Raw genomic sequence first — 16,361 nt, 5'->3', positions numbered from 1 at the left:
TCCCGTGTTAGGCAAACTAACGATGCAGATGGCAGTCCCCATTATTCTCAAGGAGGACTGCGTCCTGGGCCAATTAAAGTTTTGGAAAAACTTTTTGCAGCTTGGCCTCAATAGCCAACGCCATCTTTTGAGGATACCTTTTAACCATAGCACATTAAAAGAGTGTAATATTGGATTATGTGCTGGTCTATTAGTTTTTCTTTGGTCCACTTTTCATAAAATGAGCCTTCTGATTTTAGCTCACGTTCCACCAGTAGAGGACCGCTATGTGGAATTTGAGGAGGATGATGATGATGTTGTTGTTACAATAAAAGTCCTTTATTGTAAGGAGCGCTATACCCAAAACCCAATGATGGCAGGGAAAATAAGATTTTACTTACCGATAAATCTATTTCTCGTAGTCCGTAGTGGATGCTGGGGACTCCGTCAGGACCATGGGGATTAGCGGCTCCGCAGGAGACAGGGCACAAAACTAAAGCTTTAGGATCAGGTGGTGTGTACTGGCTCCTCCCCCTATGACCCTCCTCCAAGCCTCAGTTAGGATACTGTGCCCGGACGAGCGTACACAATAAGGAAGGATATTGAATCCCGGGTAAGACTCATACCAGCCACACCAATCACACCGTATAACTTGTGATCTAAACCCAGTTAACAGTATGACAAACGTAGGAGCCTCTGAACAGACGGCTCACAACAATAACAACCCGATTTTTTTGTAACAATAACTATGTACAAGTATTGCAGACAATCCGCACTTGGGATGGGCGCCCAGCATCCACTACGGACTACGAGAAATAGATTTATCGGTAAGTAAAATCTTATTTTCTCTGACGTCCTAAGTGGATGCTGGGGACTCCGTCAGGACCATGGGGATTATACCAAAGCTCCCAAACGGGCGGGAGAGTGCGGATGACTCTGCAGCACCGAGTGAGAGAACTCCAGGTCCTCCTCAGCCAGGGTGTGCCCCTGACCAAGTAGCAGCTCGGTAAAGTTGTAAAGCCGAGACACCTCGGGCAGTCGCCCAAGATGAGCCCACCTTCCTTGTGGAATGGGCATTTATATATTTTGGCTGTGGCAGTCCTGACACAGAATGTGCAAGCTGAATTGTACTACACATTCAACTAGCAATCGTCTGCTTAGAAGCAAGAGCACCCAGTTTTTTGGGTGCATACAGGATAACAGCAAGTCAGTTTTCCTGACTCCAGCCGTCCTGGAAATCTATATTTTCAGGGCCCTGACAACATCTAGCAACTTGGAGTCCTCCAAGTCTCTAGTAGCCGCAGGTACCACAATAAGCTGGTTCAGATGAAACGCTGACACCACCTTAGGGAGAAACTGGGGACGAGTCCGCAGCTCTGCCCTGTCCGAATGGACAATCAGATATGGGCTTTTGTGAGACAAAGCCGCCAATTCTGACACTCGCCTGGCCGAGGCCAGGGCCAACATCATGGTCACTTTCCATGTGAGATATTTCAAATCCACAGATTTGAGCGGTTTAAACCAACGTGATTTGAGGAATCCCAGGACTACGTTGAGATCCCACAGTGCCACTGGAGGCACAAAAGGGGGTTGTATATGCAGTACTCCCTTGTCAAATTTCTGGACTTCAGGAACTGAAGCCAATTCTTTCTGGAAGAAAATCGACAGGGCCGAAATTTGAACCTTAATGGACCCCAATTTGAGGCCCATAGACACTCCTGTTTGCAGGAAATGCAGGAATCGACCGAGTTGAAATTTCTTCATGGGGCCTTCCTGGCCTCACACCACGCAACATATTTTCGCCACATGTGGTGATAATGTTGTGCGGTCACCTCCTTCCTGGCTTTGACCAGGGTAGGAATGACCTCTTCCGGAATGCCTTTTTTCCCTTAGGATCCGGCGTTCAACCGCCATGCCGTCAAACGCACCCGCGGTAAGTCTCGGAACAGACATGGTACTTGCTGAAGCAAGTCCCTTCTTATCGGCAGAGGCCCTGAGTCCTCTGTGAGGATCTCATGAAGTTCCGGGTACCAAGTCCTTCTTGGCCCATCCGGAGCCACGAGTATAGTTCTTACTCCTCTACGTCTTATAATTCTCAGTACCTTTGGTATGAGAAGCAGAGGAGGGAACACATACACCGACTGGTACACCCATGGTGTTACCAGAACGTCCACAGCTATTTCCTGAGGGTCTCTTGACCTGGCGCAATACCTGTCCAGTTTTTTGTTCAGGCGGGACGCCATCATGTCCACCTTTGGTCTTTCCCAACGGTGCACAATCATGTGGAAACAACTTCTCGATGAAGTCCCCACTCTCCCGGGTGGAGGTCGTGCTGAGGAAGTCTGCTTCCCAGTTGTCCACTCCCGGAATGAAAACTGCTGACAGTGCTATCACATGATTTTCCGCCCAGCGAAGAATCCTTGCAGTTTCTGCCATTGTCCTCCTGCTTCTTGTGCCGCCCTGTCTGTTTACGTGGGCGACTGCCGTGATGTTGTCCCACTGGATCAATACCGGCTGACCTTGAAGCAGAGGTCTTGCTAAGCTTAGAGTATTGTAAATTGCTCTTAGCTCCAGTATATTTATGCGGAGAGAAGTCCCCAGACTTGATCACACTCCCTGGAAATTTTTTCCCTGTGTGACTGCTCCCCAGCCTTTCAAGCTGGAATCCGTGGTCACCAGGACCCAGTCCTGAATGCATAACTGTGGCACTTTAGTAGATGAGCACTCTGCAGCCACCACAGAAGAGACACCCTTGTCCTTGGAGACAGGGTTATCCGCTGATGCATCTGAAGATGCGATCCGGACCATTTGTCCAGCAGATCCCACTGAAAAGTTCTTGCGTGAAATCTGCCGAATGGAATCGCTTCGTAAGAAGCCACCATTTTTCCCAGGACCCTTGTGCAATGATGCACTGACACTTTTCCTGGTTTTTGGAGGTTCCTGACTAGCTCGGATAACTCCCTGGCTTTCTCCTCCCGAGAGAAACACCTTTTTCTGGACTGTGTCCAGAATCATCCCTAGGGACAGCAGACATGTCGTCGGAGACAGCTGCGATTTTGGAATATTTAGAATCCACCCGTGCTGTCGTAGAACTACTTGAGATAGTGCTACTCCGACCTCCAACTGTTCTCTGGACCTTGCCCTTATCAGGAGATCGTCCAAGTAAGGGATAATTAAGACGCCTTTTCTTTGAAGAAGAATCATCATTTCGGCCATTACCTTGGTAAAGACCCGGGGTGCCGTGGACAATTCAAACGGCAGCGTCTGAAACTGATAGTGACAGTTTTGTACCACGAACCTGAGGTACCCTTTGTGAGAAGGGCAAATTTGGACATGGAGGTAAGCATCCTTGATGTCCAGGGACACCATATAGTCCCCTTCTTCCTGGTTCGCTATCACTGCTCTGAGTGACTCCATTTAGAATAGGTCTCACCGAGCCGTCTGGCTTCAGTACCACAATATAGTGTGGAATAATACCCCTTTACTTGTTGTAGGAGGGGTACTTTGATTATCACCTGCTGGGAATACAGCTTGTGAATTGTTTCCAATACTGCCTCCCTGTCGGAGGTAGACGTTGGTAAAGCAAACTTCAGGAACCTGCGAGGGGGAGACGTCTCGAATTTCCAATCTGTACCCCTGGGATACTACTTGTAGGATCCAGGGGTCCACTTGCGAGTGAGCCCACTGCGTGCTGAAACTCTTGAGACGACCCCCCACCGCACCTGTTTGTACGGCCCCAGCGTCATGCTGAGGACTTGGCAGAAGCGGTGGAAGGCTTCTGTTCCTGGGAATGGGCTGCCTGCTGCAGTCTTCTTCCCTTACCTCTATCCCTGGGCAGATATTATGGGGACGAAAGGACTGAGGCTGAAAAGACTATGTCTTTTTCTGCTGAGATGTGACTTGGGGTAAAAAAGGTGGATTTTCTAGCTGTTGCCGTGGCCACCAGGTCCGATGGACCGACCCCAAATAACTCCTCCCCTTTATACGGCAATACTTCCATGTGCCGTTTGGAATCTGCATCACCTGACCACTGTCGTGTCCAGAAACATCGTCTGGCAGATATGGACATCGCACTTACTCTTGATGCCAGAGTTTCGCATATATAGAAATGCATCTTTTAAATGCTCTATAGTCAATAAAATACTGTCCCTGTCAAGGGTATCAATATTTCCAGTCAGGGAATCCGACCAAGCCACCCCAGCGCTGCCCATCCAGGCTGAGGCGATCGCTGGTCGCAGTATAACACCAGTATGTGTGTATATACTTTTTAGGATATTTTCCAACCTCCTATCAGTTGGCTCCTTGAGGGCGTCCGTATCTGGAGACGGTAACGCCACTTGTTTTTATAAGCGTGTGAGCGCCTTATCCACCCTAAGGTGTGTTTCCCAACGCGCCATAACTTCTGGCGGGAAAAGGTATACCGCCAATAATTTTCTATCGGGGGAAACCCACGCATCATCACACACTTCATTTAATTTATCTGATTCAGGAAAAACCACATGTAGTTTTTTCACACTCCACATAATACCCTTTTTTGTGGTACTTGTAGTATCAGAAATATGTAACATCTCCTTCATTGCCCTTAACAAGTAACGTGTGGCCCTAAAGGAAAATACGTTTGTTTCTTCACCGTCGACACTGGAGTCAGTGTCCGTGTCTGTGTCGACCGACTGAGGTAAAAGGACGTTTTAACGCCCCTGACGGTGTTTTAGACGCCTGGACAGGTACTAATTGGTTTGCCGGTCGTCTCATGTCGTCAACCGACCTTGCAGCGTGTTGACATTATCACGTAATTCCTTAAATAAGCCATCCATTCCGGTGTCGACTCCCTAGAGAGTGACATCACCATTACCGGCAATTGCTCCGCCTCCTCACCAACATCGTCCTCATACATGTCGACACACAAGTACCGACACACAGCACACACACAGGGAATGCTCTGATAGAGGACAGGACCCCACTAGCCCTTTGGGGAGACAGAGGGAGAGTTTGCCAGCACACACCAAAAACGCTATATTATACAGGGACAACCTTTATATAAGTGTTTTTCCCTTACAGCATTTTAATATATATATATATATATACATATCGCCAAATAAGTGCCCCCCCTCTCTGTTTTAACCCTGTTTCTGTAGTGCAGTGCAGGGGAGAGCCTGGGAGCCTTCCCACCAGCCTTTCTGTGAGGGAAAATGGCGCTGTGTGCTGAGGAGAATAGGCCCCGCCCCCTTTTCGGCGGGCTTCTTCTCCCGTTTTTCTGAGACCTGGCAGGGGTTAAATACATCCATATAGCCTCCAGGGGCTATATGTGATGTATTTTTAGCCAGAATAAGGTATTATACATTGCTGCCCAGGGCGCCCCCAGCAACGCCCTGCACCCTCCGTGACCGTTGGTGTGAAGTGTGTGACAACAATGGCGCACAGCTGCAGTGCTGTGCGCTACCTTCATGAAGACTGAAAAGCCTTCTGCCGCCGGTTTCTGGACCTTCAATCTTCAGCATCTGCAAGGGGGGTCGGCGGCGCGGCTCCGGGACGAACCCCAGGGTGAGACCTGTGTTCCGACTCCCTCTGGAGCTAATGGTGTCCAGTAGCCTAAGAAGCCAATCCATCCTGCACGCAGGTGAGTTGAACTTCTCTCCCCTAAGTCCCTCGATGCAGTGAGCCTGTTGCCAGCAGGACTCACTGAAAATAAGAAACCTAAAAACTTTTTCTAAGCAGCTCCTTAAGAGAGCCACCTAGATTGCACCCTGCTCGGACGGGCACAAAAACCTAACTGAGGCTTGGAGGAGGGTCATAGGGGGAGGAGCCAGTACACACCACCTGATCCTAAAGCTTTAGTTTTGTGCCCTGTCTCCTGCGGAGCCGCTAATCCCCATGGTCCTGACGGAGTCCCCAGCATCCACTTAGGACGTCAGAGAAATCAGGAATGTAGCCTTCTGATAGCAGACTGATCCACAGTGCACTGCTCAGCATTGGCAGAAAAGGGATTAACATAGTGAAAGGAAATCTGACCCATCACTAATAGGAAAGCTGTGAGCTGTGCTCAGACATCTGTCAAGCATGTATGAACACATGCTTTGGAGTAAGGGAACAATGCACTGTACACTGAACATACTAGACCTGTATCCCGGCAGCCAGCCAGGAACTATGCCTTTTAAAGAAATGAGAAATGACAAGCTGCCATTAAAAGTTGTGTGTCACGCTATTTTGCTTTAAGAAAATGTTACCAGTGAAAGATAAAACGTATTGTTCTGCTTCAGCTGTCACTGTATATAACAGAGACTGATATAGACAATTACCTAATCGCTCCTAACCATTCAGCACTGGTATAACATGCTTATACGGTACACTGGTGAATTTTAGTAGGACAGACTGAGCTTACATACTTATTTAAGCAGTTCGGGCTGCTGAATAAATCGCTTCTGTGACCACTATAATGTACAATATACAGTAATCCATAGCAAGCACTGTTCCTACATTAATGCTGCATTCATGTTTCAAGTTTCTTTTAAATTCTTTAATGCATGTGTTATTTTCATGGGACAACAGGGAACACACATCAGTTAATAGAAATACCTGTTTGAAGTATGGGATTTATTGGTAATTACCTAGTGACAGAAAATGTCCTAACAGAACTTCTTACTCCTTATTAAAACATTTTTAATGTTCATAACAATACATTTTAAGAGTCCCTAATCTTAGTGAAACTAGCAGGGTTCCCAACTATGACTTTATTGGAAAAAGCCAGTTCTGAACCCTTAAACTGGGTACACACTTGCCCGACATAATGTAAGTGATTTTGCGTATACACACTTACCAATCCTCCTCCCGACATGCCAGGCCACAGGAACCGGAGGGGATGTCATTGTCAGTGGTTACAGTGGAAAGCATATGAGTTGGTCGGCAATATATCTGCAAGAAATATTGGCATCTGCCATGCTGCACAGATGACGTGACATGTCGGTGAACAATGGGCCTAATTCAGTATGTATCGTTATTCTCAGAAATTGCAGTTGTCTGCGAGTAGAAAGGAAGAAATGACAGGAAGAAAAAAACGCCCCTTGCAAGTTTTCGAATGCATTGCAGATCACTATCCATTCGCAGATGCATATGCAATTTCCGGAACATCGAAGATTTTTTGGCCGTCTGAGCAAATGTAAGTAGGTCTGAGGCTGCACCCAATCTACGACTGAGATGGCCTGGACGTGTGGTCTGTGCGGACGTCAGAGACCTTCCCCAAAAACGCTTGGGCACGCCTGTTGTTTTTCTGACACACCCAGAAAATGGCAGGTTTCTGTCCAGAAACGCCGGCTTCCTGTCAGTCAAACCGACTACACTAAGATTACGATATGTACGCATTTTCTGTCGCTGTTATCCCTCGTGCATGTGCAATACACATGGCAGTCGTTCTATAATCACTCAATTTGCGATTTCTCTGAATAGTGATCAATGCTTAATTAGGCCCAATGTTGTTTATAGACATATTGACTGCACGGATTCAGTAAAATATGCCAGCTGTTGGGATCCTGGCAGAAAATGAATGCTGCCCGACTGTACATATGAGCCTGTGGTCCAGACAAAATATAATTCGCCATCTGTACGAACAATATAATCGGCACGTATACCCAGCATGTATACATTATTCCCTTCTAAACAGTAAAAAAATTATCCAATAGGCTCCCAAATTTTATATAATGGCACACTAGAGATTATTTGAGTTATAGAGCTATATGGTATAGGTAGCATGGTTTAGGTTTACTCTTATAACATGAGGGGTGGCCATATATAGAGTAACAGGTTTACCACTAGGTAAAATAGGCGGCCGCTTAGGGCCTGGCTGGTCTCAGGGGGCCCAACAGGGCTGTATCACGGAATGCATCAGCAGGTCTGATAAAAATGTGCAGGCCACAGTGGCCAAGCTGGCTTAATCCTTCCGACACTGCCTCCCCAGGCCCGCCTTCCCCCCTGCACCCAGTCATACAACCAGAAGGGTAGGAGGAGGCGTGGCTACCATTGATGGTGGGCGTTCCGTGTGGACTGGAGAGGATAGTGCGTGGACAAGACAGGAGAGGAGCATGTGGTGCTTCCACTGGCAACGCTGCAGTGATCGGGAAACACGTAGCTGGGAACAGCCCGAACAATAACAGGAGTTTATGGGCTCTATTTATGTTTGAAACTTGCTTCAGATTTGCCATATTTTGCAATGTTTTGCAGCCTGTGATCTGGAGTCGGGGTTGTGCAGAGCGAGAGCCATCCGCCACAGTGATCGGAGTGCGGGGAGAGAGTGAGACAGCAGCCACTGTATTCGAGGGCGGGAGACTACCAGCTGCCGCTGTGATCTAGGGTGGTGGTGAAGAGTGAGAGGCAGCCGCCACTGTGATCAGGATGCGGGGAGAAGACTGAGACTGCTAAATTTGTAGGAACAAATTCCTGTCTCTATCTATCTCTAAATACAGTATACTGAGCCTGGTTCAGAGGTGAACGCAGTTACAGTCACGACTACGGTTTTTAGAAGTGGAGATGTTGCCCATAGCAACCAAATGTTATTATACTGATCATTTATCTAATACATACTAGAAGATAATTACATTGGGTGCTATGGTCAACATCTCCACTTCTAAAAACCCTCACTTTAGTAAATATACCCCTAGGTTTCAAAGAACACTTGGGTGGAGTTCTTTAAAATGTTTATTTGCTAGTAATATAGGAGTCCGGGGATGAGGGCACAAATCTGACAAAACTAAGTCTGCAATGTTGTTTTGTGACCTAGCTCTGTTCTCGCGACTAAACACCCTGTTTAGTCTGGGAGTGTCACAATCCTGTCTAAATTCATATCGTTTGGTGACTTACCTCTGCCATCTGTCCTGGATACTGCGTCTTTTCTGCTCACTGGGATAAACAGCTCACCAGTACCATGAGTTCCTGGGTGCGGAGTTCTCTGTCTGGAAGGTAAGAGTTGATAACGAGCTGCACCTGTGTTGATTACCCTTCTGCATGCATATTGAATTCAGCAAGTCTCTCCATGCTGTGCCTTCACAGCAATCATTGAGGATTGTAAATGCTGTCATTATACTACATGCCTCTCTGACTCCAGTGGTCACCAGATACAGCTTCTTGTGCTCTCAGAACCTGCGGCCATTATTGCCTCCATGTGGTCCCACAACACTGGGGTTTCCGTCCAAGCCCAGTACTTTGTGTAGCCATGACAGTACAGGTCAGCCGACAAGTCTTGATCCAATCCAGAGCCACTCTGCCGTCAGCTGTTTGCCATGGCCAATCACCATTCAGCCAGGGGTATAAAACCAGTCTCCCAGCACTGTGGAATCGCCAGAGCTTTGTTGTTCATTCCCTGTATGTAGCCTGCAATCCTGCTCCTCGTTATTCTAGTCTTCAGTGCAAACTCCAGCCATAGCAACACCTGCTCCAACAGCTATCCTTAGTAGCTGCACCGCTGCTGTCATCGGTTCACCCCGATGTTCCCAGGTAGCTGTCCTGCTGTGTATATCTGCTCATTGGTCAATCCTGGTGTTCTGCCCTGCTCATCGGTCAATCCCGGTGTTCGTCCGTGTATCTCTGCTCATTGGCCAATCCTGGTATTCTGCCCTGCTCATCGGTCAATCCCGGTGTTTGGCTGTGTCCTGCTCTGCTCATAGCTAATGGTCTACTGAGTAGCTGGCCTGCATTCTCCCAGTACTCTTGTATCCTGCATAGCTGACCTGCATTCTCCCAGCTCATCACTAATGGTCTACTGAGTAGCTGGCCTGCATTTTCCCAGTACTCTTATATCCTGCATAGCTGGCCTGCATTCTCCCAGCTCATTGCTAATGGTCTACTGAGTAGCTGGCCTGCATTCTCCCAGTACTCGGCTATCCTGCATAGATGGCCTGCATTCTCCCAGCTCACCGCTAATGATCTACTGAGTAGCTGGCCTGCATTCTCCCAGTACTCAGCTATCCTGCATAGCTGGCCTGCATTTTTCCCAGCTCATCGCTGACGGTCTACGCAAGATAACTCCATGTAACAGAGTAGCTGGCCTGCATTCTCCCAGCACTCTGGTATCCAGCATTCTCCCAGCTACTTGCTTTCATTTCTGTTCTCTTATCTGTTGGTAACAATACAGTGTATACTTATTGCTCAGTTTATTGTGCTTGAATATTGAATAATCATTTATATTTTATCCATTTGTATTAATTGTTTTACATACTTACAATATATTAAATTGTGTATTAATTGTGTAAATTACTAGCGCGGTTTACTTTTCTATATGTATCACTTTGTCTAGGGAGACTGACTTATCTCCCACTATACAGCTGCTGGAAAAAAACACCCCATTCTAGCGCCCGATATTATATACTTGGCATATATCCTTTTCATCTTGGGTACACACCTGACCAACAAATTGTCCGTCAGATATGTAGTGCCTAACATCACAACTGGGTGGGCATTTAAATGTGCCCACCCAATTGAGATGTTAGTCACCGGCGGTCCGTGCAGCAAGTGTCCAGGCGGTCGGTAGACTGCCCATACACACAGACAGCCGGATATGTTTGCAAATAGCTAGCGCCATTAACTAGTGAGAGCTTGTTTTTCTATTTTTAATGTCTATTACATATTTAATGCAAAGTTGGCGATTAATGTTAAGAATTGGGTTTTATTGCCGCTCTAATGGGAAGTAAGTTCTCCAATCTTTCTCCTGATGCTGGGTACACACTGGCCAAAATACGTGAGCCCGTTGGCAGATGTGTATCCCAGATATCTCTGTGAACGACAGTGTTCACAGACATATCGCGTCAGCTGTGCAGCACAGCAGATGGGCTTTCACAGACATATTGCGTTGGCGGAGACATACCTGCAGACGGGCTCACTATATATATTGGTCAGTGTGTACCCAGCATCAGAAGAAAGATTGGAGAACTTACTTCCCATTAAAGAGGCAACAAAACCCAATTCTTAACATTAATCGCCAACTTCGATATAAATAAAAGAAATTCAAAATAGAAACACAAACCCTGAGTAGTTAATGGTTGCTAGCTATTCATGTGTGTCCTGGCCACATGCTGGCCAGGACACTGAGCAAGTGTCATGGGCAGATCGGCTGTTCCAATGGGAAAAGACCCTGCTATTAGACAGAGTTTCAGATCAGCATAAGGCCAACTGCAGTCATCCTCCAACCACATTTCTACCAGTGAAGATGAGGGACATTATCAGGCATCACGCTTGTTTCAGTCCATACATGCTGTGATGATGAACCTTCACTGCCATTGTTTTCACTTTATGGGGGAGATGTACTAAGCCTTGGAGAGAGATAAAGTACCAGCCAAACAGCTCCTAACTGCCATGTTGCAGGCCGTGGACCTTATTCAGTTAGGATTGAAAATTCTGCCAAAGATCAGAATTTACAATACTTCCGCTCGCATGCTGGGGGCCGCCCATCGTAAGGCAAGACCACCCAGCATTCGAACTCCCGCCCAGCAATGCAATCACGCTGAAATTGCGATTGAGCCGCAATTTCAGCATGATCGCTGAAATTGTGGGTGCCTCCTGCCGTCGCAGCCCACCGCCATTTTTCACATCGCAGCGGCTGCATGGGGGCCATTGTAAAAACTGCAGTTGGATCACGATTTGCGATCCAACCTGAATTATGCCCTGTGTTTGAAAATTGACAGTTAAGCTGGTTACACACTAGATGACGTGTGTACTCAGCCATACTCACTTGCTGATCCAGGGGGGCGACGGAACGTTGCCGGATGCCATGCTGAATTTTGCAGCTTGGCATCGCTAGCTATGTCTTCTGTTGGCCTTGAAGACCAGAAGACATCACTAACGACTGCGGGAGCATGTATACTGGGCATAAACACAGCGAACGATATGTTGGTCCTATCCGCCGTATCAGACTACATATCTCCTAGGGTGTACTCAGCCTTAGCGCTAATTGGTCTGTACTTTATCTACATCAACTTTATCGCTCCCTAAGGCTTAAGGAGGGTACACATGGAGAGATTCGTGCTTAAATTCTAAGCAATCTGACTAGATTGCTTAGAATTTAAGCATAGATCTCTCAGTGTGTATACCCCATAGCGATAGCGATGCGCGGCCTCACGCGTCGCTATAGCCTGTGCTAGATTGGCCTGCATGCAGGCACAATCTAGCACATCGCTCATTTCACCGCTGTGCTGAGTGGGATGAGAGATGTGTGCTGAGCAGTCTGTGCTAGTTCGCTCAGCACACATCTCCCCCCACATCTCCCAGTCTGTACGGCCCTTAAGTACATCTGCCCCTATGTGGTAAGATGTTCAATTTTTAACTTAAATCTTTCCCTGTTATTACTAAAATTCATCTCAAAAGTTATTTTTAGAGCTTCAGCCTGTAGTTTGTAGCTTTTGGGAAGAGGGGGGTCAGAGTAACAGCAACAACAGTAACTAGTGTCCTGGAAGCTGTCTGTATGCTTTGGTAACTGTGGTCACCACAAAGGCTTCTACCCAACAGCACCTCTGTTACTTCAGTCACTAAATGGTTTCAAAAACAGAGAGCATTATTCAGAGGTGGACACCAGATAATATGGGGCACAAGCACCCGATGTTATACTCCTGCACGTGCAATCCGATGGTTACCGCTGAAGACAAGGATGGGAATGGTATGGAGAGCTTGGGCAGTGGCATTTCAGTGTCAGGGGCTGCATCGAAAGACGCAGTTCCTGGACCACTGGTGATCATGTACCACCAGACATTCTGAGCAACCACAGGGTCATTCTAATGTCCAATGGTATATCCAGTATCAGATGTTTACACACATTGACGGATTAGAGCTGCAGCCAGCGTGCGTCTTAGTAGACAGCCTGTCGGCTGCAGTAGTACCATAAATCTGCGGCTGCGGTGCTACTGCATCTCCGTCCACCACTGTGATGCTTCCACCAGTCTGCCCACTGTAATACTTACATCACATACCTTATGTTGATGATACAACAGAATTATTGGGAGATATTGTGCTGGAAACACTATATGGCACTAGGCTTGCCAGCACTACCCTTCTAAATACCAAGAAAGAGCCCCAACGAATAGCGAAATACAATATGTTTGCACTTTTGCCACCCATTAAGCTTCTATTCAATTACAGATTGAGCTGCACTTATCTCAAATTGATTTATTCAGACAATTGCACATAGTTATCTCAGAAATCACTTGCTTAGCTTTATTTCTGTCTTTTAATTAGATTAAAATGATACAAGATAATATTATCTCATTTGGGATAACTGATGCACCATCGGCATGCAGTATTCTCTCTGTCCCCCATTTTTTTGTTAATTCCTTAATTTATTCTCATTCCTTTGTAAGCAATTATTTTGCTTGAATCCAGGACTTTATAACAGAGTTCACTGAATTGCAAATAGTATTACAGAAGTCTGGCAGGATATTACAAAACCTGATTGGCAGTGTGAAACTCTAACAGGTGGGAATCCTGGACTTCTCTAGCATAAAGCAAAATAGGGAGTCTTCCTTACGCTATATTGTGCAAGAAAAATACTACATTCAGGTCCGCAGTACTACAGACAGATAGATACTTATGGGACACTGGGCTACTCTTATTTCAGGAAATACATATTACTACTGAACACACCAAAATAATGGAAATGGATTTCTAGATTGGTTTTTCTTTTGGAACACTGTCCACCTCCTATCTTTCACAGAGTTGCCAACAGCACCCACCAGGGGCGTTTAAAGAGAGGAGAGGGCCCGCGTGTAGCCTCCATTGCAGGCCCCCACCTCTCTGGCATTATGGCATGTGCAAGTCTCCAGGAACATAGCGCCGACGCCTTGTTCACGGGGACATCTCCGCGGTGCATGTGCAAATCAGTTGGAAATGGCAGCGGCCGGCACGGGACTGCGGAGGGGTAAGTATAATATAAGGGTGCATGGTTTGCGGTATGTGCCCCCCCTGGACCCAGGGGCACGTGTGCACTGCACACTTTGCACCCATTATAGAAACACCTATGGCACCTAAACAAACTGCATTTCACACTATGTGAATAACAGTTTTCCAGTATGTAGTGGGATCACAAATAAGACGTGTTTCCTGTAACACGGAACATCAGATACACATGGTTTGTGTATAAGAAGGCATAAATTGATTTCTATTCGACTTAAAACAATTACATAAATATAACCAACATCTAACGTTCTGTCCTTAAGCAACCCCGCCCCCCAAAACTAACTCATTTGACACTGAGGATCTTATTAAATAAAAATCAGAAATCAAAGTGAGAAATGTCAGTTATTATTTAGTTAAACCATACAACGTTCCTGATATTTTGTGTGCAATACTTAGAGCAGTGGTTCCCAAACTATTTTGAATAACGGCACCCTAGAGTATCAGAATTTTTTTCACGGCACCCCAAGGCCAAATGTTTCTTATGGAGAAATGTAGAAAGAAATATTAAATTTGTCTATAGGTCATCCTTAGGTTCAATTGTGTGGTAAGGGACAGGATTTGCTTCGGTCATATTTTATGATTGACAGCCACAAGCACTGGTTTTGCCTATTACATTGACCATAAATAATTTGAATTGGTCCTGGACCACCAACCCGAGGCACCTCAGCAAGTGTTTCGGGCCACCCCAGGGTGCCATGGCACACAGTTTGAGAACCACTGAGTTACTATTTATACATCTAATATACAATGTAACAGCAATGATTTTAGATAATAGAAAAGTGAAAGTAACTGTAACAATCTATAGAACACTAAGATCTTCAGAGCATTCTAAAGCTAAATTTGAACAAAAATGTAGAGAACATTTTCTAATCTGAATAAATCTACAACAGATTACAGCATACATGATATCCCTCCATATAAATAGGCTTTGCCACCTGCTACTAATGAGGATACAATTGGCAGTCAAACTGTTAACTAGGTACCACATGTCACTTTCTTTTCATGAGAAAAGGCTTTCAAATGGCAAAGGGACAGACCATGCATATGCTACAAGGTAGAATAAATAACTTACCCTATAGTTTGAACCATGATTTACAGCGAAGCAATCTGTCTAGTTCACATACAGATAAATACAGCCTCAATCTTAAACGTCTCCAGGCAAACCCCCCCCCAAAAAAACACAAGGAAAAACCCCAAAAAACAACTGGTTGGTGACACAGAGACAGCGGTACTGTACACTGGGTTTGGACTGAGATTCTGTATGGGATGATCACATATTCTGGTGTACTCTATCTTTATCTTGCTAGTGATTCGGTTTCACATACCAGTGTAGCCGTGAGGAGGGAGCCATCCAATCACATTACTGCCCTGCACATTCCCCTGCACTCCCTCCCCCACTACACCCTGTCTCATCTATGCAGCATATCTAGTAGAGTGATCAGCTGTCTCTCTCCAGCCTACTGTATATCACCCAGATAAAGGGGACAGTTCCCTGATGGTTAGAGAGAGACCTGGGAGGGAGTATCTATTCTGCGCGGGTTACCAGGCATGGCTGGACGCCTCTCTCTGCAATGCCATAAACTTCTAATGGCACAAAGAAACGCTAGTGACCCTGCAGAGGGCTTTTGTTATCCCGATTAACATGCAAAATATTTTCCCCTACAAGCAGGAGTCCAACACATGACCCAGTAAACAGGGGGGGGGGGGGGGGGGGGGGGTGTGTGTGTGTGTGTGTGTGTGTGTGTGTGTGTGTGTGTGTGTGTGTGTGTGTGTGTGTGTGTGTGTGTGTGTGTGTGTGTGTGCGCGTGTGCGTGCGTGTGTGTCCCCTCAGCATCTAGTTACAGAAACTAAACTGAAAAGTGAAGCATTACTAGAATAATAACATATAACACATTGTGGGGCCACTAATGCCTCAAATTCTAATATCAGGTGTAAACTATCTATGAAGCTGTAATGCATTGTTCAGTGTTAGCCTGACTTTCCAGCTTTCTTGAAAAGCGAAGTATAACCCCATCACTCCATGCGGGGAATTAAATTGCTGGCGATATGTCACGATGCATGGTTGCGCACATATCCTCCAGTTATGGCACCCCTACATCAAAAATTGTTCTACATACCTCCTGTGCCCAATGTGGCTCCTGAAGTGTACCAGGGTGCCATCACTGTTATGTACTATTAAACATTGTATTTTACTATAACACTGAATGTGTAGCTGTCTGTCGGTATAAGGAGTTTTACAACAGACTGTTCTAAAAAGGACAGAAGGAACACTCCAGAGAAGTGGCATTATTTATTTATTGTTTTTACATATGTTTTTGTTTTGTTTCAATTTAATTTTCAGTAACACCATGAACAATGTAATTTTTCTGGGTAATTGGGAACATTTCAGATGAGCCATATCGGATTGGAATCTACAAGCTGTTGGTCTATGCAGAGGGTAAAGACAGTTTCAGTATGGG

General features: G+C 46.0%; 1 protein-coding gene across 6 annotated transcripts in view; it reads right to left on the bottom strand.

The window, feature by feature from the left end:
- The window catches only part of DTNA (dystrobrevin alpha), a 546,028-nt gene that overhangs the window by 400,876 nt on the left and 128,791 nt on the right, over positions 1 to 16,361 (bottom strand). For 2 of the 6 annotated variants that reach the window (XM_063923678.1, XM_063923679.1), the window contains exon 1: positions 14,975 to 15,297. The exons of 2 other annotated variants lie outside the window; for them this stretch is intronic. In XM_063923678.1, coding sequence (XP_063779748.1) covers positions 14,975 to 14,991 — 17 coding nt within the window. In that variant the 5' untranslated portion in view covers positions 14,992 to 15,297. Of the gene's footprint in view, positions 1 to 14,974; positions 15,299 to 16,361 lie in introns of those variants that run through there. 2 more of the 6 variants (XM_063923680.1, XM_063923675.1) reach the window with 2 other exon arrangements.

The sequence above is a fragment of the Pseudophryne corroboree genome, chromosome 5 (genome assembly GCF_028390025.1).
Source record: "Pseudophryne corroboree isolate aPseCor3 chromosome 5, aPseCor3.hap2, whole genome shotgun sequence".
In the NCBI taxonomy this organism is placed as follows: Eukaryota; Metazoa; Chordata; class Amphibia; order Anura; family Myobatrachidae; genus Pseudophryne; species Pseudophryne corroboree.
This window is presented reverse-complemented; position numbering and strand designations above follow the sequence as displayed.